The following is a 20,682-nucleotide window of genomic DNA, read 5'->3' as shown; positions in this document are numbered from 1 at the left end:
TAAAGACACAGAAGCATACCATAGCAAATAGCTATTAGAAAGTATTCAGGAGGGTGACAGAATGACTGGTTTCAACGTCCTGTCCTGTGAAGAGAATCTCTGGAGCACAAACAGCTGCAGTCAAATAAAGGAAACAAATGAGCACGGAATAAGAACCAGTGTAAAAAGACCCATATTTCAAATTACATCCGTATTAAAAGAGCTTGTCCGGCAAAAGAGAAAACCTGTGTATGATGTCAAACTGTATAATTAAGCAACTTACTAATATAATGTTATTTATCCATAGTGAACAGATGGTGGGTTTATTCCTGTAAGCTGTGACATCAAGTCATGGAGAGAAGTTCCTCCTATTGCTCATTCGAGTTATGACTCATTAGATAAGGCAGCAGGAAGCCATTTTCAGTCACAGTATTTCCGCCTGCTGCCTTATCTAATGAGACCTAAAGGGGTTATCCAGGAATAGAAAAACAGCAAATTTCTTTCAAAATCTGCTCCCTGTCTGTCCCCAAGTTGTGTGTGGTATTACAACTTGGCTCTATTCACTTCAATGGAACTAAGCTGCAGAACCGCACCCCACCTGGAGAGAGACTGGGAGCGTTTTTTCTTGTATTCCTGGATAACTCCTTTAGATCTAATGAGCAGTAATACCAGCTCCCCGCCCCCCTTCACATCACTGGTCTGGTCCAATGTTGACAAGAGGGCAGTTGGGAGGTGGGACAGGAGCTCTTTTCTCAGTCACGTGTTGTCAAAGCAAAAATGATCTGTTCACTTTGTATAGTAACACGATATTATCAAGTTGCTTTATTATTTTGTTTCTTTTCTTTTGCTAGACAACCTCTTTAAGTAATTATTTTACCTAATAGTTATAAATAACCATATTTTGCTTTCCTCTAAAGTGTGGGCACAAGTACCATCACAAAGTTGCTGTCACGATTCGGCTTACGGGTAGTGGATCCGCTGTGTCAGCGAGGGATTGGCGTGGACCGTGCTAGTGGACCGGTTCTAAGAGGCTACTGGTTTTCACCAGAGCCCGCCGCAAAGCGGGATGGTCTTGCTGCGGCAGTAGCAACCAGGTTGTATCCACTAGCAACGGCTCAACCTCGCTGACTGCTGAGAAGGCGTGGGACAGAAGGACTAGGCAGAGGCAAGGTCAGACGTAGCAGAAGGTCGGGGGCAGGCGGCAAGGTTCGTAGTCAGGATGGGTAGCAGAAGTTCAGGTACACAGGCTTTGGACACACTAAACGCTTTCACTGGCACAAGGCAACAAGATCCGGCAAGGGAGTGCAAGGGAGGAGATCAGTTATAGCCAGGGAGCAGATGGAAGCCAATTAAGCTAATTGGGCCAGGCACCAATCATTGGTGCACTGGCCCTTTAAGTCTCAGAGAGCTGGCGCGCGCGCGCCCTAGAGAGCGGAGCCGCGCGCGCCAGCACAAGACAGCAGGGGACCGGGACGGGTAAGTGACCTGGGATGCGATTCGCGAGCGGGCGCGTCCCGCTGTGCGAATCGCATCCCCGACGGCCATGACAGTGCAGCGCTCCCGGTCAGCGGGACTGACCGGGGCGCTGCAGGGAGAAAGACGCCGTGAGCGCTCCGGGGAGGAGCGGGGACCCGGAGCGCTAGGCGTAACAGTACCCCCCCCTTAGGTCTCCCCTTTTTTTTGTCCGGTAACTGCCTCCCCTGGGATGAGGACACCGGGAAAGAATGGAGGGTTTCCTCAACGGCAGGCAGTGCAGCAGGAGTAGGAATGGGGAGGGAGGGCAGAGGGTGAAGCTTGGCACGGGGCAGGGTGACACAAGGACGGGAGCCATGAGGAGGCACAGAGGCTTGCCTGACGGGACTGGGAGGGGGGGAGAGGCACTTCCTAAGGCAGGCAGAGTCCCAGTTCTTGATCTCCCCGGTGGTCCAATCAAGGGTGGGAGAATGAAGCCGGAGCCACGGCAGACCGAGGAGGACCTCAGAGGTACAATTGGGGAGAACGAAGAGCTCAATCCTTTCGTGGTGGGGTCCAATACACATCAGGAGGGGTTCTGTGCGGTAACGCACGGTGCAATCCAGTCTGACTCCATTGACCGCGGAAATGTAGAGCGGCTTGACGAGACGGGTCACCGGGATGCGGAATTTATTAACAAACGACTCCAAAATAAAATTTCCAGAGGCACCGGAGTCCAAGCAGGCCACAGCTGAGAGGGAGGAGTTGGCTGAAGGAGAAATCCGCACGGGCACCGTGAGACGTGGAGGGCGGATAGGGCAATCCACCAAGAAATGCTCGGTACTGGCACAGTAAAGACAGAGATTTTCTTCCCTACGGCGATTCCTCTCTTCCTGGGTCAGGCGAGACCTATCCACTTGCATGGCCTCCTCGGCGGGAGGCCCAGGCGTAGATTGCAACGGATACTGTGGGAGAGGTGCCCAGAGATCTAAGTCTTTTTCCTGGCGGAGCTCTTGGTGTCGCTCAGAAAAACGCATGTCAATGCGGGTAGCCAAATGGATGAGTTCTTGCAGGTTGGCAGGAATCTCTCGTGCGGCCAGCACATCCTTGATGCGACTGGATAGGCCTTTTTTAAAGGTCGCGCAGAGAGACTCGTTATTCCATGATAACTCGGAAGCAAGAGTACGAAATTGGATGGCGTACTCGCCCACTGAAGAATTACCCTGGACCAGGTTCAACAGGGCAGTCTCGGCAGAAGAAGCTCGGGCTGGCTCCTCGAAGACACTCCGGACTTCAGCGAAAAAGGACTGGACTGAGGCTGTGGCAGGATCATTGCGGTCCCAGAGCGGTGTGGCCCAAGACAAGGCCTTTCCTGAAAGAAGGCTTACTACAAACGCCACCTTAGACCGTTCTGTAGGAAACAAGTCCGACAACATCTCCATATGCAGGGAACACTGAGACAAAAATCCACGGCAGAGTTTAGAGTCCCCATCAAATTTGTCCGGCAGGGACAAGCGGAGGCTAGGAGCGGCCACTCGCTGCGGAGGAGGTGCAGGAGCTGGCGGAGGAGATGGTTGCTGCTGTAGCAGAGGCAGAAGTTGCTGTAACGTGGCGGTCAACTGCGACAGCTGCTGTCCTTGTTGGGCAATTTGCTGCGATTGCTGAGCGACCACCGTGGTAAGGTCAGCGAGACTTGGCAGCGGCACCTCAGCGGGATCCATGGCCGGATCTACTGTCACGATTCGGCTTACGGGTAGTGGATCCGCTGTGTCAGCGAGGGATTGGCGTGGACCGTGCTAGTGGACCGGTTCTAAGAGGCTACTGGTTTTCACCAGAGCCCGCCGCAAAGCGGGATGGTCTTGCTGCGGCAGTAGCAACCAGGTTGTATCCACTAGCAACGGCTCAACCTCGCTGACTGCTGAGAAGGCGTGGGACAGAAGGACTAGGCAGAGGCAAGGTCAGACGTAGCAGAAGGTCGGGGGCAGGCGGCAAGGTTCGTAGTCAGGATGGGTAGCAGAAGTTCAGGTACACAGGCTTTGGACACACTAAACGCTTTCACTGGCACAAGGCAACAAGATCCGGCAAGGGAGTGCAAGGGAGGAGATCAGTTATAGCCAGGGAGCAGATGGAAGCCAATTAAGCTAATTGGGCCAGGCACCAATCATTGGTGCACTGGCCCTTTAAGTCTCAGAGAGCTGGCGCGCGCGCGCCCTAGAGAGCGGAGCCGCGCGCGCCAGCACAAGACAGCAGGGGACCGGGACGGGTAAGTGACCTGGGATGCGATTCGCGAGCGGGCGCGTCCCGCTGTGCGAATCGCATCCCCGACGGCCATGACAGTGCAGCGCTCCCGGTCAGCGGGACTGACCGGGGCGCTGCAGGGAGAAAGACGCCGTGAGCGCTCCGGGGAGGAGCGGGGACCCGGAGCGCTAGGCGTAACAGTTGCTCTTCTGCCATTATCACATGGATATAAATAAAAGGGCTTAAGGCGCAGTTAAAATGTCTGTGAATGTTCTTTTTTTTGCCTGCCAGTAACCCCTGTCCCTCATGTTTCTCACGCTCCTTGGTCATGTTCGCTGCATTTTACTTTTTTTAAGTACTTAATACTTTTTGCATTTTATTTTATTTTAAAATTATCTGATTCAGAATTCTCCATTCATCATAGCCAAGTACCAATAAAGTTGTCCAGTTATCTGCTCAAGGGGAACTTTTGCCACTACCCTGTGAAATATATATATATATATATATATATATATATATATATATATATATATAGAAGAGGTATAGGTCCTCTAGGGCAGTGGTCTCCATCTTGTCTTAGTCCAATTATTGTGTAACTGCAACTCCCATCATGCTTTGATCACTACAGGCTGTCAGAGGGTTGTAAGTATGAAACAGCTGGAGATCATTTAAAGACCATTTGGAAATCATTTTGAGACCATTTAGACCAGTGGTTTCCAAACTATGGACCTCTAGTTGTTGCAAAACTACAACTCCCAGCATGCCCATACATTAATTATCATAGACACTGAACACTATTCACCGAACATAGGTACAGGAGGGGCCCAGGGGTAACTGAATGGAGTCTGCCTGACAGGGCAGCAAGAGTACAGGGGTGCAACTCTTGTACTGGGCCACCACAAATGCTTATTGTATAGAGGAAAAGTAGGGAATCCCCTTTAAACCAGCAAGAAGTGTATAAATAAATCTGCCAACCCCCTAACTGACTGCCAACAAAAATGTCAGCCCCATCAGAAGCAAAGAAAAGCTCCATCTGCATCACCAACAGCCACAACAGCTCCAGCCACATCAACCAAAAAAGCACCAGCCCCATTGCCAACAACCACTATAGGTCCAGCCCCATAACAGCAAAAAAAAGCAACAGCCCCAATGCCAATAGCTGCAACATCTCCCACTCCATCGCCAACAGCCAAAAGGGTTCCAACCCTATTGCCAATAGTCGAAACAGCTCCATCCCCATCACCCACAGCTAAAAAAAATGCCAATTCCATCGCTAACAGCCACACTATCACCAGCCCGATAACCAACAGTCAAAAAAGCGCCAACCCGATCACTGACAGCCGCAATAGCTCCAGCACCCTTATCAACAGCCGCAACAGCTCAAGCACCCTTACCAACAGCCGCAACAGCTCAAGCACCCTTACCGACAGCTGCAACAGCTCAAGTACCCTTACCGACAGCTGCAACAGCTCAAGCACCCTTACCGACAGCTGCAACAGCTCAAGTACCCTTACCGACAGCCGCAACAGCTCCAGCACCCTTATCGACAACTGCAACAGTTCCAGCACCCTTACCGACAGCCGCAACAGCTCCAGCACCCTTATCGACAACTGCAACAGTTCCAGCACCCTTACCGACAGCCGCAACAGTTCCAGCACCCTTACCAACAGCCCCAACAGCTACAGTCACATGACAGACAAGCTTTCTACCATAAGTGAGTTTTGTACCAATAAAGACAGTTTTTGTCTCTGTATAAATGCAACATAAGATACAAATACTGTAGTGCCATTGATTAAAAGGTCAAGCAGAGTCTAAGGGTTTAATTTAAGGAATATCTTTCTGGAAATCAGAGATGATGACCAGATCAGAAAATCATTATGATTATTTCCTTTTCTGGAATATGAGCTGTAATACAAACTGGTACAGGTACATTGCCTTGCAAGTATTCACCCCCCATTTTGCTACTGTTACAAACTGTAATTCAAATAGACTTACCATTTTATCAGCACAACATGCATAGTACTTTGAATATCTTTTATTGTGAAAACATCATAAAAAGTTGACATCTCTTGGCTAGAAAAGTATTCACTCCAATGGGTCTTCATGCAGCCTTTTGTTCAGTAATGCTCTGCAACAAACTCTGAAGCCTTTACGAAACAGGTGTATTTGCTCTGAGATTAAAGGGCAGACAGGTAAAGCCTATTTACTATTCCTGTGACTTGTGAAGGCGATTGATAGCACCAAATCTCTGTTAGGGTGCATTCACGCTACATTTTGGGGTTACGGCAGAAGAATTTCAAAACCCTCTGCTGCCGTATACCCACCGGACCTGTCTCTCAACCCATTCATTTGAATGCGTTGGACAGAATCAGATCCGGTCGGCTCATTTTTTTAGACTGTATCCGGTTTTGTTGCTGGACTGAAAACTGTGGTATGGCAATAAAACTGATACTGTTAAAAAAAATTATTTAAATGAATGATGTGCAGCATAGATATGGCAGCAGACATTTTTTACATTCTCTTGCTGGAACCGGCTGTTGTATCCCCAAAATGTGGTGTTTTACAGTAAAGGGGGTGAATACATATGCACTCAACATTTTTCAGATTTTTATTTGTAAATAGTTTTGAAATCCACATAATATTTCTCCCCTACATCAAAATGATGGACCATTCTGTGTTGGCCCATTACATTAAATCACAATGAAATAAATTTGAATCTGTGGTTATACCATGACAAAATGTATAAGAGTTCAATAGGGTAAATACAGCGAAACGCTGTAAACAAGATGCAACATACGCCGCTATACTGTATATGTTATTTAGTACCTCTACATGACCGGTGACTGCAAAATTGCACGTCCCAAGAAATACATGACAAGAATGTATAAATAATGTAACGATAGGAAATACCAGACATATTTTTCTAGAATTTGATATTTCTTCCAGATTGAAGAGAAATTGTTTTATTTAAGGTACAATTCAGGAAATGTATTACATTTTTGTGTGAAATCACACTAAAAAAGTTAAAGAGAACCTTTCATTTCAGGCGACTTTTTAGGATGCACTGCCCTGTGTACACGAGGAGCAGCACTATTTCTGGCCATTATAACTTGTATATGGTATTTTTCATATTTCTGCTCTGCAGGCTTAATCTATAATTTTCAGTTCTCCCAGAGTTGGTAGGCGGGAGCTGCTTCCTTCCCCTCCATAGACTTGCAGACACAGGACAAAGCTGTGCTAAGTGGAATACAGTCTCACAGGAGAGGGAAGAAGCTTCATAACAGGAGGAAGAACCATTTTTGTCTAATAAGATATATTACAAAGTTTCTTATATTCCCTATTATTGATCTATGCAAAGTTTTCTCAAATGACTGTGCCATTTAAATGTGTCTGGGCCAGATCATCTCCAGAACGGCCGGTCTTGTGGGGTGTCCCTAGTAGTTAGTGGTTTATACTGACCAAAAGTGTCCAAGCATGGACAACTGGTGACTGGGGACAGGGTCATGAGCGCCCAAGGATCATTGATGTGTATTGGGGTGAAGACTAGCCCTTCTGGTCCAATCCCACAGAAGAACAGCTGTAAAGCAAATTGCTGAAAAACTTCCTTCTGGCTATGATAGAGGGAGTCAGATACACTTGCTAAGTATGGGGCAGACCGGTCAAATTGCCCATGCTAAACCCCACTGAGGGTCATCTAGACCGGATACAAATTTTACCCAAATTTCAACAGAATTTTCCCAACAGTGTTTCCCAACCTGGGCGCCTTTAACTGTTGTAAAACTACAACTCCCAGCATGCCCGGACAACCATTGGCTACCCAAGCATGCTGGGGGTTGTAGTTTTGCAACAGCTGGAGGGACACTAGTTGGGAAATACTTCCTTAGACACAATCATGTGGGAATTATTTCTTCTGTGTTTGCTTGCTGGGGGTGTGACTTGAGGTGATAAGAAGACAACTGAACTTTGTATCCCAACAGATTCAATTTCACATAAATCATGATACAGGGAATCATAAAATGTGAATATTGTCAAATTACAGGGGCCGGCTCCCATAATAAGAGATAGGAATCTGCATGTCTACATCTACAATGTCCAGCTGTGCGTTTAGACCTGATTATTTTTCCCCAATGCTGGCACTATATCAGCTCTGCTGCACAGCCATGATCAGCGGTGGCAATTTAGGTACAGGCTGCTGCCCTCTTCGTCCCCCATACTATACACTGCAGCTCTGCGTTTTCATATTGACTGCTATATTTGTGCATAAATCCACCACCAGGTCTGTGCATGGAGAACCCACCAGGTGAGGTCTGCAGAAATACCGGCCCGTGTGCACAAGATCATTTCTCACAATAGCCGTACATGAGGTGGTCGTCCTGACGTGCTCTGAACAGCCCCTTCCACCTTGTCCCAGAGATGTCTATGGGATTAATATCTGGGGACTATGAAGGCCTTGGAACAATGTCCATCTGACAGTCTTCAGCGGTCACAATTTTTAGATAAGATCTATTGTCCATAGGTATCAGAGGAGCCAGTGTATGCCAAGAGAACATTCCTCGCACATTACACCTTCTCCATCATCCTGAACAGTTCTGTTCACACCAGACAAAAAGGACTCATTGATTCATGCTGTTTTTGCCAAATTTTGCACCCCATCAGTAAAGTGCTATAGAGATCTGGATCCATCTGACCAGGCCATGATTCTCTATAGAGATCTGGATCCATCTGACCAGGCCTTGTTTCTCTTTAGAGATCTGGATCCATCTGACCAGGCCATGTTTCTCCACAAAGATCTGGATCCATTTGACCAAGTCATGTTTCTCTATAGAGATCTGGATCCATCTGACCAGGCCAGGTTTCTTCAGAGATGTGGATCCATCTGACCAGGTCATGTTTCTCTATTGTTTCTCTATATAGATCTGGATCCATCTGTCCAGGCCATGTTTCTCTACATAGATCTGGATCCATCTGACCAGGTCATGTTTCTCCACAGAGATCTGGGTCCATCTGACCAGGACATGTTTCTCTATATAGTTCTGGATCCATCTGACCAGACCATGTTTCTCTATATAGATCTGGATCCATCTGACCAGGCCATGTTTCTCTATATAGATCTGGATCCATCTGACCAGGCCATGTTTCTCTATAGAGATCTGGATCCATCTGACCAGGACATGTTTCTCCACAGAGATCTGGATCCATCTGACCAGGCCATGTTTCTCTATATAGATCTGGATCCATCTGACCAGGCCATGTTTCTCTATATAGATCTGGGTCCATCTGACCAGGCCATGTTTCTCTATAGAGATCTGGATCCATCTGACCAGGACATGTTTCTCTATAGAGATCTGGATCCATCTGACCAGGCCATGTTTCTCTATAGACATCTGGATCCATCTTACCAGGCCATGTTTCTCTATAGAGATCTGGATCCATCTCACCAGGTCATGTTTCTCTATAGAGATCTGGATCCATCTGACCAGGTCATGTTTCTCTATAGAGATCTGGATCCATCTGACCAGGCCATGTTTCTCTATAGAGATCTGGATCCATCTTACCAGGCCATGTTTCTCTATAGAGATCTGGATCCATCTGACCAGGTCATGTTTCTCTATAGAGATCTGGATCCATCTGACCAGGGCATGTTTCTTCACAGAGATCTGATCCATCTGGCAATGTTTTTCTATAGAGATCTGGATTTGTCTGACTAGGCCATGTTTCTACAAAGGGATATGGTTTTATCTGACTTGACATTTCTGTTTCCCCTTAGATGCAATGGCGCTGGAGCTTGTCATCTGCTGTTATAGCCCACCTATAGTAAGGAGTGGAGAGTTGTGGGTTTTGTTTTTCTCACATAATAAAGGATATAATAATTCTGTCTGCATGCGGTCACCACTAGGTGGAGCAAACTGCTTAAGGATTTAGACACCTGGAATAGAACTTATTGTCTGCTGTATGAATCTGTATCATGTGAGATTTACCTGGTAGTGCAAGCAAGGGATACAGATCTGAGTTGAGGACCCACCAACACTCACTCCATAGAGTCCCTATAGAAGCTATAACCATAAACATATAGAGAACATTCAAATGATGTAAATTGTACATTAAAAGCAGTGATGTCCATCCTGTGGGTCTCCAGCCAATGGATGTCTGGGTATGCTGGGACTTGTAGTTTTGCAACAGCTAGAAAGCCACAGGTTGACCACAAGTACAATAAACTATTAGCTTTTTGCCTCGACATCATTACAGGCAGTAATACAAATAATATATTCACATACTTATCACAACCTGTCAGGATCTTCCCATTACACAAAGGTAATTATAACATCATTATATATTCTTGCAATGTCTAAGAGGTAATATAATATTTCCCAGATGTATGGGCTCATTTACTAGATTGGAAACTTCTCACTTAACAGGAGCCGCATTATCTGAGGAGTAGAATGGGCTTTAGTGTCCTCTGGGTGTAGAATAAGCTGGGGGGGGGGGGTGAACATTAACACTGTAATAATCAGAAAATTCGTATTGCCCCCTATTGTTGGTTAAACAGAGGGGTGAACATGGGTGACAGATGGTTGTAGAAGAGTGTACATGGGTGACAGGGGGTCGTAAAGGGTGACAGAGGGGTGTACATGGGTGACAGGGGGTCGTAAAGGGTGACAGAGGGGTGTACATGGGTGACAGGGGGTCGTAGATGGTGACAGAGGGGTGTACATGGGTGACAGGGAGGTGTAAGGGGTGACAGAGGGGTGTACATGTGACAGATGGTTGTAGAAGAGTGTACATGGGTGATGGGGTGAAAGAGGGGTGGACAGGAGTAACAAGGTGGTAACAGAGGGGGTGGACAGGGGTGAGAAAGGGACAGAGGGGTGAATAGTGGTTGGAAATTGGTGATAGGGGGTGAAAACTGGAGAGTGGGGAAAATGGGTGACAGGGGCAGACATGGATGACAGGAAAGTGGACAAGAGTGAAAGGGGGCAACAGAGGCGTGACAAAGGGGGGTGGACAGGGGTGACAGAGGGGAAAGGGTGCATTACCTTAATTAAGCTGAGCTGTTTTTCTTCTGTGGAAGCTGATCCGGGGGGGGGCCTGCGCACCATCCCCATTCACATTCATATTTATCCCCTGCTCACCTGTGACTCACTCACAGTGCCACAGGGGGAGGGGGATGCTGTGTGCGCAGTGCACACGTAAACGCAATGCGCAAGAAGACTTCCCTCCCCCCCCCCCCCCCCCCCCCTGCGCCGCCATGATTCACAGGAACACATGCCGCGGCGGGAGATTTTAAAAAAAATTGCAGGAACATCACGGTACCCCGGGCAGGGCCTGACGGTACCCGGGGTTCCCGGTTGGGAATCACTGGTCTAAAATATATAGTGCTGATTAATAGATTTTAGAATTCTACCTTCATGTAGCCACCTCTAGGGGGAGCTTACTGTCTATGGATTTGTACAGATAGAATTGAACTGAACATATATATATTATTGGACTCTTGGAGCAGAATAAATATGTTTACAGGGGGCTCTTCCTGTTTACAAGTCAAGCAGTTCAGTGCCCCATGGTAGGTACACCACTGATTAAAGGGGCTGTCCATTTTCATATATCATATTAGGGAATTAAGTGTAGATATAGAGGGGTGTCCTCTGTTTGGCATTCTTATCTTTTAGCCAGAATGTACAAAGGTTATTGAATGAGTAATCTAGGTAACTAAACTTTGCTTCCAAATAGTTACGTTTTTTACTTCTTCCCAGACCTGGACCTTTAAATATACACTCACTGTTGAAAGAAAAAAAAAAAAAAAAAGCCTATGGCTGTCTGAGTTGTAGTTGTGCAACAGCTGGAGGTACACGGGTTGGAAAACAGGCTGTCCGGGCATAATGGGAGTTGTAGTTTTGCAACAGCTGGGGGCACCCTGGTTGGAAAACAAAGCCTTTATACACATTATACAATACTATAACATAAATCAGTGTTTCCCTACCAGTGTACCTCCAGCTATTGCAAAACTACAACTCCCAGGATGCCCGGACAGCCGTTGGCTGTCCGGGCATGCTGGGAGTTGTAGATTTGCAACAGCTGGAGGCACCCTGGTTGGAAAACACTGGTTTCGAGGCATAATCCAATTGAATGCTCCCAAGAGGACATAGCAACATCGACCATTATAACTCCAAAGTGTGAACAAATCCTCGAAGAACTTCAAATGGGTTTTCAGAGAAGAGGAATTAGCCGGAAACCCATTAATGAATCCTCTGGTCTACAGTCATGCATACAAGATTTCATCCTGTCCAGGAGCTCATGGTTTTAGACGTTTTTTGTGTGTGGTACTAATCCGGGAAGGCCTAGAATAGGACATTAGTGAGTGTGAGATAAGTGGGGGTCTCAGAGGACGGACACCACCACAGATCACACCATGCATGTCTATCTAAGGCTATGATTTGAGCTGAATTGCGCCAAAAAGTTCAGTTTGGAAATTCTGAATTTGTGCACAGATTCCACTGTCCAATTCACACAGCAGAATTTCAACGGCGGAAATTCCGCAAAAATTATGAGACAGGTCTTTAAATTTTGTGAAATTATGTTGAGAGCCCGATTGAAGTTAATGGGAATCTGTATTCAAGCAGAATCTGTGTTTATAAAGCACAGAAATTCTGCAGGAATTCAGCAAAACTGCAAAAAATAGCAGAGATTCCACCATGTGAGCATAGCCTAAGACTATGCTCATACGGCAGAAATTCTGTGATTCCGCTCAAATTGCATTCTGCAAAGCTTTCTGGGAAATTTGAGCAGTTTTGCTAAATTTGAGCAGAATTTCTGTGTGCTCATAACACAGAATTTTGCTGAAATTTACAGCCCAAATTACTTTAAAGGGGTACGCCATTGGAAAACTTTTTTTTTTTTAAATCAACTGATGCCAGAATGTTAAACAGATTTGTAAATTACTTCTATTAAAATATCTTAATCCTTCCAGTACCTATCAGCTGCTGTTATGATCCACAGGAAGTTCTTTTCTTTTTGAATTTCCTTTCTGCCTGACCACAGTGCTCTCTGCTGACACCTCTGTCCATTTTAGGAACTGTCCAGAGCAGCAGAGGTTTTCTATGGGACAGTTCCTAAAATGGACAAAGGTGTCAGCAGAGAGCACTGTGGTCAGACAGAAAGGAAATTCAAAAAGAAAAGAACTTCCTGTGTATCATACAGCAACTGATAAGTACTGGAATGGATTAAGATTTTTTTAATAGAAGTAATTTACAAATCTGTTTAACTTTCTGGCACCAGTTGATTTTAAAAAATGTTTTCCAGTGGAGTACCCCTTTAATGGGATTCTGTCTGGAATTTAGCATATTTTCAAGATATTTTCAATGTTTTTGCAGAATCCAGAAAGCAGAAATTCTGCCATGTGAATTGGACAGCTTAATCCCAATTGAATTCAATGTGCAGAAAATTTCGCAGAATTTCTAAACTTAATATTCTGGCAGAATTGCGCTCGGAAATTCTGCTGTGTGAACATAGCCTAAATGTTAAATCATGGAAAACACATTTTCATCAAGTCTCAATTAATATGAATTTGTCCACAATCCCCCCCCCCCCCCCCAATTACTGCAGACCCTTCAAGTTAACACATGGCGGCCTTCAGAAAGGTTGCACCATCACCCCACTCCGGGGTCTTACACTGCTGGAGGTAAAAGTAGGAATTAGATATGGAAACTGACCGCATTACTCACAGTATAAGCCCCTAATATGTCTTAATTATACAAGGAGCAGATACATTGTAATCTCCGGGGATTAGGACAGATGGTCGCATCTGATGTTTATTCTCCTAAGTAACGCCATGTAAACGGTATGCAGTCCTCACACGAAGCCTGGACACTGCAGGTTTAAAGGGGTACTCCAGAGGGAAAAAATATGTTTTCAAATCAACTGGTGCCGGAAAGCTATACAGATCTGAAAATGACTTCTATTTACAAATCCTAATCCTTCTGGTACTTATCAATTGCTTTATGCCCCACCGGAAGTTGTGTAGTTCTTTCCAGTCTGACCACAGTGCTCTCTGCTGACACCTCTTTCCGTGTCAGGAACTTTCCAGAGCAGGAGCAAATCCCCATAGTAAACCTCTCATGCTCTGGACAGTTCCTGACATGGACAGAGGTGTCAGCAGAGAGCACTGTGGTCAGACTGGAAAGGACCACACAACTTCCTGTGGAGCATACAGCAGCTGATAAGTACCGGAAGGATTAAGATTTTTAAATAGAAGTAATTTACAAATCTGTATAACTTTCTGATTTGAAAACTTTTTTTTTTTTTGTCCTCCGGAGTACCCCTTTAATCTGTGTCAGTCTATATTAGTGATCTCCAACTTGTGGCTCTCGAGTGGTTGTAAAACTACAACTCCCGTCATGCCCCAACAGCCATTGGAGTTGTAGATGGGCAACCACTGGAGAGCCACAAGTTAGGTGAATACTGGTCTATAGGATAAATGGAGTAGTGGAACCATAGAAGCCCACTTTGGGGACCCCTGGTGGTGGCAGAATTGAGATCTCCACCAGTAAGGCATGGTGGGGCTGTTTGGGGCCCTGGCAGTCCACGGGAGGGGGAGCATGTCGACCATGGCACGAAGCGGCGGCTGACACGCCCCCTCAATACAACTCTATGGGAGAGCCAGAACGTGGCCTTCGGCAATCTCCGGCTCTGCCATAGCGATGTATTGAGGGGGCGTGTCAGCTGCCGCTTGGTGCGTTGGTCGACACCCACTATCTGGCTAAAGAGCCGGGGCCCATATGGGAGATCGCGGGGGGTCCCAAGTGGTCGGACCCCACGCGATCTGAAACTTATCCCCTATCCTTTAAGGATTGTACTCCAAACAAAACCCACAACACGATCCAATTCTTTCTAAATGTGAAACTTTAATGCATCTTCTATAAATCTGATCCACATACAAGGAATATTAGAACAATGCTTCCAAATAGTTATGTTTTTACCTCTTCTCAGACCTGGACCTATAAATATACACTCACTGTTAAAAAAATAAAAAAATAAAAAGCCTATGGCTGTCCGAGTTGTAGTTGTGCAACAGCTGGAGGCACATGGGTTGGGAAACACAGCCTTTCTACACATTATACAATACTATAATATAAATCAGTGTTTCCCTACCAGTGTGCCTCCAGCTGGTGCAAAACTACAACTCCCAGCATGCCCGGACAGCCAATGGCTGTCCGGGCATGCTGGGAGTTGTAGTTTTGCACCAGCTGGAGGCACACTGGTAGGGAAACACTGCTCTATGGGAAAGGTGTATGCAGATTATGTCTTGGACAGCTGTTTTGGGGTTCTCTTCACTCTGTACACAACAGTAACAGCTGACTACAGATGGACGACTCTGAACACAGATGCATCAGAGAAAAAAAACAAATTGTACAATGTACAATAAAATGCACACCCTTTAAGGGGTTAATATAAGAAAAGTAACTTACGGCATAAACACGAGGACGATTCCCTTCAGTGAATATTCTCTCAATGATCATTGGTAAATGTCACGTGTAATGCGGCCGGGCCCCCATGTAGACGGCGGTCGGGCTCTCACATGCACACAGATGTGGTACAGTCCTCAGGTCACAGAGGTCATGGGTTTTCCCATTGCTCGTTTAACTCCCAAAACCAATTTTACTTCTATTTAAACAAAGATTAACTGTATCCCAGGAGCCGATCTTGGCTTCGGTTTTCAGACTTGGACCGCGAAGCCGCAGACCGGACCCATTAATAAACACATGGCAGGCCAAGTCCTTATGTGATGGCCCAGTACAGGAGATGTTACCCCCTGCTCCTGCTGTCCTGTCAGGCGCCTCCTTCAGTGTCCCCAAGGCCCCTGCACTTGTTTCCCATTTGTAAATATGGTCTGCATTGTAATGTATTAGAAAATGTAATGTTGCTTTAAGAGTTATACCATGTGATATGTCATGTGATTGTTACCCAGGAGGTACCAGTGACCAGGTGATCCCAAGAGTGACCTATGGGCTCCCTGCTCTTCTCCCCATATAAGCCCTGGGTGAAGCTTCTCTCTCTTCTGCTGAGGTCCAGTGTAGTCTTGTCTAGTGTGTGTATCCAGAGTGTTGGGACCTCAAAGTCCAGTCCTGCAGCCGCCATCAAGTCATGTAAGATAAAGTCACAGCTTTATGAGTCAAGTCAGTCCCTGTCATCTGTCAAGTCAGCGTGGTCTGCATCCAATTGTCCAGTCCTACTACAAGTCCCAGCAAGCCCTTAATGTCTCAGAGTCCCTGGTCACCTCCTTGGGTCCTGGCTTAACTGTATAGACTTTACCATCCGTCTACCCTCAGTAAAGCTACCGTTATCCGTAACTTGGCATCGGAGTCTTTATTGCCCCCGTGCCTTGCCCAGGATATAGCGGTATACCTTCGGGTGGTTATAGGCTAAACCACACCTTGGCGTCACGAATACAAGAGGTTAATGCCATCTGCCCCTAGGGTAACAACATCTGCCCTGCACTACACACCCCGCCACCACACTTATATCCGTCACAGCACGAGACCAAGCTGCAGCCTTGCATGTATAGACAATGGGGGAAATTTATCAAAACCTGTGCAGGGGAAATGATGACCAGTTGCCCATAGCAACCAATGATCACTTCTTTCATTTTTTTAGAGGCCTTTTCAAAAATGAAAGAAGTGATCTGATTGGTCGCTATGGGCAACTGGGCAACTTTTCTTCTGAACAGGTTTGGATCAATCTCCCCGTAATATATTTAGGTCCGGTTTAAATAAATATATATCTTCCCATCCAGTTCTATAGACAAAAAAAATTGTACAAAAATTCCAAACGATTAAAATATTGCTAGATACAAACGTTACAAAACGCGTTTCAAGTGTAAAAATGTTCCTAAAGAAGTGCTCCAGGTTTTGGGTTTTCCCTCCCAATATCATGCACACTTACCATGACGAGTCCTACAGCACCATCTGATTCATTCCAGCTACAATCATCTGTTTCATTATTGCAAGTGGGTCATGTGATCACCATCCTGACCCACAGTAAATCTCTGTGTTTAACGTGTCACAGAAAGTGGTCAGTCCGAGGTTTGCAGACTTTCTTGGAACTAGATCCATCCTAGTTCTATCTGTATACTGCTGCTGCTATCTCTATGGGATCAGGATATATAATAGTTATACACCTGCCCTCCAGCTCTATCTGTATATTGCTGCTGCTATCTCTATGGGATCACGATATATAGTAGTTATACACATCCCTTCCAGCTCTATCTGTATACTGCTGCTGCTATCTCCATGGGATCAGGATATATAATAGTTATACACATCCCCTCCAGCTCTATCTGTATACTGCTGCCTTCGGCTGTCTGGACATGCTGGGAGTTATAGTTTTGCAACAACTGGAGGCGCCCTGGTTGGAAAACACTGGATTAGACACTGGAAGACTGTGGAAAGTCTGTTTGGAATATTCTGGTGGAATTACGCATGGACATTCCGCCATGTGAACAAACCCTAATATTGTCAGTTCAGGTGCTGCTTATGGACCAAACCTGCAAAAATGCACCCGGATTATACTTGTGTAAATCGGGTTTTATAAAGTAAAATCCCATATAAGATCCCATGAGATGCCAGGTTTAAGGCATTACAACCCATTAAACCTTTAGCTGGTACATCCGCCTCTGTACATCGCCCTAATTTCCTAGTGAAATGTGGTGAGCAGACTAGACTGAATATGGAAATGTGATTTAACTGCGCGACGCTTCCTTAGGAAAATTAATCTACCAGTGGAAGGATCCGATTCATCTCCGGATGAAACGCAGGACGGAGAACTCGGATGTGGAATAAAGATTATCGATTGGATCGTGTTATTACATTATTGTATAATGAAAAGGGGATTTATTACTATCTAATACTATTTTTTACTTTTGTTTATCCACTATGTCATTGTTGTTATTACCTTCCAGGTGTTGCATGACCACAACTCCCAGCATGACCGGAAAGTAGTTTTAATTATGCAACAGTTGAAGAACCACAGTTTGGAGACCACTGTGTTACTGAATAGGAAACCCAACCTACCTATGGTGGACGATTGACACACGATTTTCTGTTCATACTTTCTAATGGAACGACATAGTAAAAGAAATAAAACCTAAGATAACACTTTGGACCATATATGTATATTAACTTACTCATCACAACAAACCACGCTTTATGGTTAGAGCCAAAACACCTATAGATTCAGAAAATGAGCTGAAGGGGAGATGTATATCTATTATTTATCCTGATCCCATAGAGATAGCAGCAGTATACAGATAGAGCTGGAGGGGAGGTTTATAACTACTATATATCCTGATCCCATAGAGATAGCAGCAGTATACAGATAGAGCTGGAGGGGAGATGTATATCTACTATATAGCCTGATCCCATAGAGATAGCAGCAGTATACAGATAGAGCTGGACGGGAGGAGTATAACTATTATATATTCTGATCCCATAGAGATAGAAGCAGTATACAGAGAGCCGGAGGGGAGGTGTGTAACTACTATATATTATGATCCCATGGAGATAGCAGCAGTATACAGATAGAGCTGAAGGGGAGGTATATAACTACTATATATCCTGATCCCATAGAGATAACAGCAGTATACAGATAGAGCTGGAGAAGAGGTGCATAACTACTATATATCCTGATCCCACGGAGATAGCAGCAGTATACAGAGAGAGCTGGAGGGGAGGTGTATAACTATTATATATCCTGATCCCATAGAGATAGTAGCAATATACAGATAGAGCTGGAGGGGTGATGTATAACTACTATATATCCTGATCCCATAGAGATAGCAGCAGCAGTATACAGATAGAGCTGGAGGGAAGGTGTATAACTAATATATATCCTGATCCCATAGAGATAGCAGTAGTGCATAGATATAACTGGAGGGGAGGTGTATAACTACTATATATCCTGATCCCATAGAGATAGCAGCAGTATACATATAGAGCTGGAGGGGGAGGTGTATAACTACTATATATCCTGATCCCATAGAGATAGCAGCAGTATACAGATAGAGCTGGAGGGCAGGTGTATAACTACTATATATCCTGAACCCACAGAGATAGCAGCAGCGGTATACAGATAGAGCTGGAGGGGGAGGTGTATAACTACTATATATCCTGATCCCATAGAGATAGCAGCAGTATACAGATAGAGCTGGAGGGGGAGGTGTATAACTACTATATATCCTGATCCCATAGAGATAGCAGCAGTATACAGATAGAGCTGTAAGGGAAGAGTAGGGGATCTGCCATGAATGTCCTGTAGTTTACAACTGACCGAGGACTGACCACTTCTTTCGACACATTTTGTGTGCTTATCTGTGGGTCAGATTGGTGATCACATGACTCATCTACAGTAATAACATGCATGGATGCAGCTGTGCTATAATAAAACAAATGGTGCTGTAGGACTAGTGATGACAAATGTGCATGATATGGGCGACCCCCACCCATTTAGTGCATCCTATGAGGAGGAGGGAGTCACCTCTTACCCATAACCCTCCTAGAAGCATATATATATATATATATATATATATATATATATATATATATACACCGTTGCATTGTATCCAAAATACAGTGCACAGAACAATCCATTTCCTTCATCCTCCTGGATCCCACACATAAGACAATACTTTAAGGTGCAACTCCCAGGCCCCGGCCAAACAAAATATTACGTTTTTCTCCGCTTTCATACACAGCTTATTTTCTTTTTATAATAAACATTCCTATTTGTGACTTTTGTTCTAATTCGAGCCTAAATCCGGGGGTACCACATCCTTCCAGGACCCGGCACATTGTTGTAGGAGATAGGCTATCAGCCCCGCGCCAACGCCAACGAGAGAAGTACAAGGGAAACAACCATTGTAACTCACAGAGCAAAAGGCTGCGAATAAGGAGGACGGGGGAGAAATTCACCATACAGGAACTTCCTATATTCCAAGGGCACAAATAAAAAACAAATAAAAAAATAAAAAAAAAAGTGGGGAAGAAGTCATTGGTGTTAAAAATAAAAATATTCACCATTTGTTTATTTCCTATAATTGTGGATATCAGATCTGTGTACATGGACTGTATTGTGCTGCCGTAAAGGCTTTATCAGTGTTTCCCAACCAGTGTGCCTCCAGCTGTTGCAAAACTGCAACTCCCAGCATGCCCGGACAGCCAAAGGCTGTCCGGGCATGCTGGGAATTGTAGTTTTGCAACAGCTGGAGGCACACTGGTTGGGACAAACAAGTCTATCAGGTGCCATACCTATGGATAAAGAATACTCAGCTATACTTCTGTCTGATCTTTATTCTTCAAATTTATATAAAATCAGAGGTACAGTAAAAATCGGAGACGCGGTGATCAAGGAACGCAGCGCCGTAAATGTACAGCGCTGTGCGCGAAGTGACACTTCGCATCGCCGCACATTTACTTTTTTTATATATATATATATCAACTGGCTCCAGAAAGTTAACCAGATTTGTAAATTACTTCTATTAAAAAATCTTAATCCTTTCAGTACTTATGAGCTGCTGAAGTTGAGTTGTTTTTTTCTGTCTAAGTGCTCTCTGATGACACCTGTCTCGGGAACTGCCCAGAATAGAAGCAAGTCCCCATAGCAAACCTCTTCTACTCTGTGCAGTTCCCGAGACAGACAGAGGTGTCAGCAGAGAGCACTGTTGTCAGACAGAAAAGAACAACTCAACTTCAGCAGCTAATAATTATTGGAAGGATTAAGATTTTTTAATAGAAGTAATTTACAAATCCGTTTAACTTTCTGGAGCCAGTTGATCTAAAAAAAAAAAAAAGTTTTTTCCTGGAATACCCCTTTAATCCTTCCAATAATTATCAGCTGCTGAAGTTGAGTTGTTCTTTTCTCTCTGGGAACAGTGCTCTCTGCTGACATCTCTGCTTGTCTCAGGAACTGCACAGAGTAGAAGAGGTTTGCTATGGGGATTTGCTTCTACTCTGGACAGTTCCCGAGACA

The 20,682-nt window shown here is 45.1% G+C and overlaps 1 protein-coding gene across 2 annotated transcripts; it reads left to right on the top strand.

Moving 5' to 3' along the window:
* The first annotated feature begins 4,278 nt into the window (after positions 1-4,278).
* LOC130295002 (dentin sialophosphoprotein-like) lies at positions 4,279-17,966 on the top strand. 2 transcript variants are annotated; one of them, XM_056545171.1, is made up of 3 exons: positions 4,279-5,383; positions 9,437-9,483; positions 17,618-17,966. In XM_056545171.1, exons 1-3 carry the CDS (start codon positions 4,819-4,821, stop codon positions 17,744-17,746), a joined length of 741 nt encoding a protein of 246 aa, XP_056401146.1. In that variant the 5' UTR covers positions 4,279-4,818; the 3' UTR covers positions 17,747-17,966. The 2 variants fall into 2 exon arrangements, 1 of the variants encoding a protein (XP_056401146.1); XR_008848658.1 differs by lacking the exons at positions 4,279-5,383; positions 17,618-17,966 and adding an exon at positions 5,487-5,595 and having other exon boundaries at positions 9,437-9,929.
* Positions 17,967-20,682: the final 2,716 nt, after the last annotated feature.

Source organism: Hyla sarda, chromosome 11 (genome assembly GCF_029499605.1).
Source record: "Hyla sarda isolate aHylSar1 chromosome 11, aHylSar1.hap1, whole genome shotgun sequence".
In the NCBI taxonomy this organism is placed as follows: domain Eukaryota; kingdom Metazoa; phylum Chordata; class Amphibia; order Anura; family Hylidae; genus Hyla; species Hyla sarda.
This window is presented reverse-complemented; position numbering and strand designations above follow the sequence as displayed.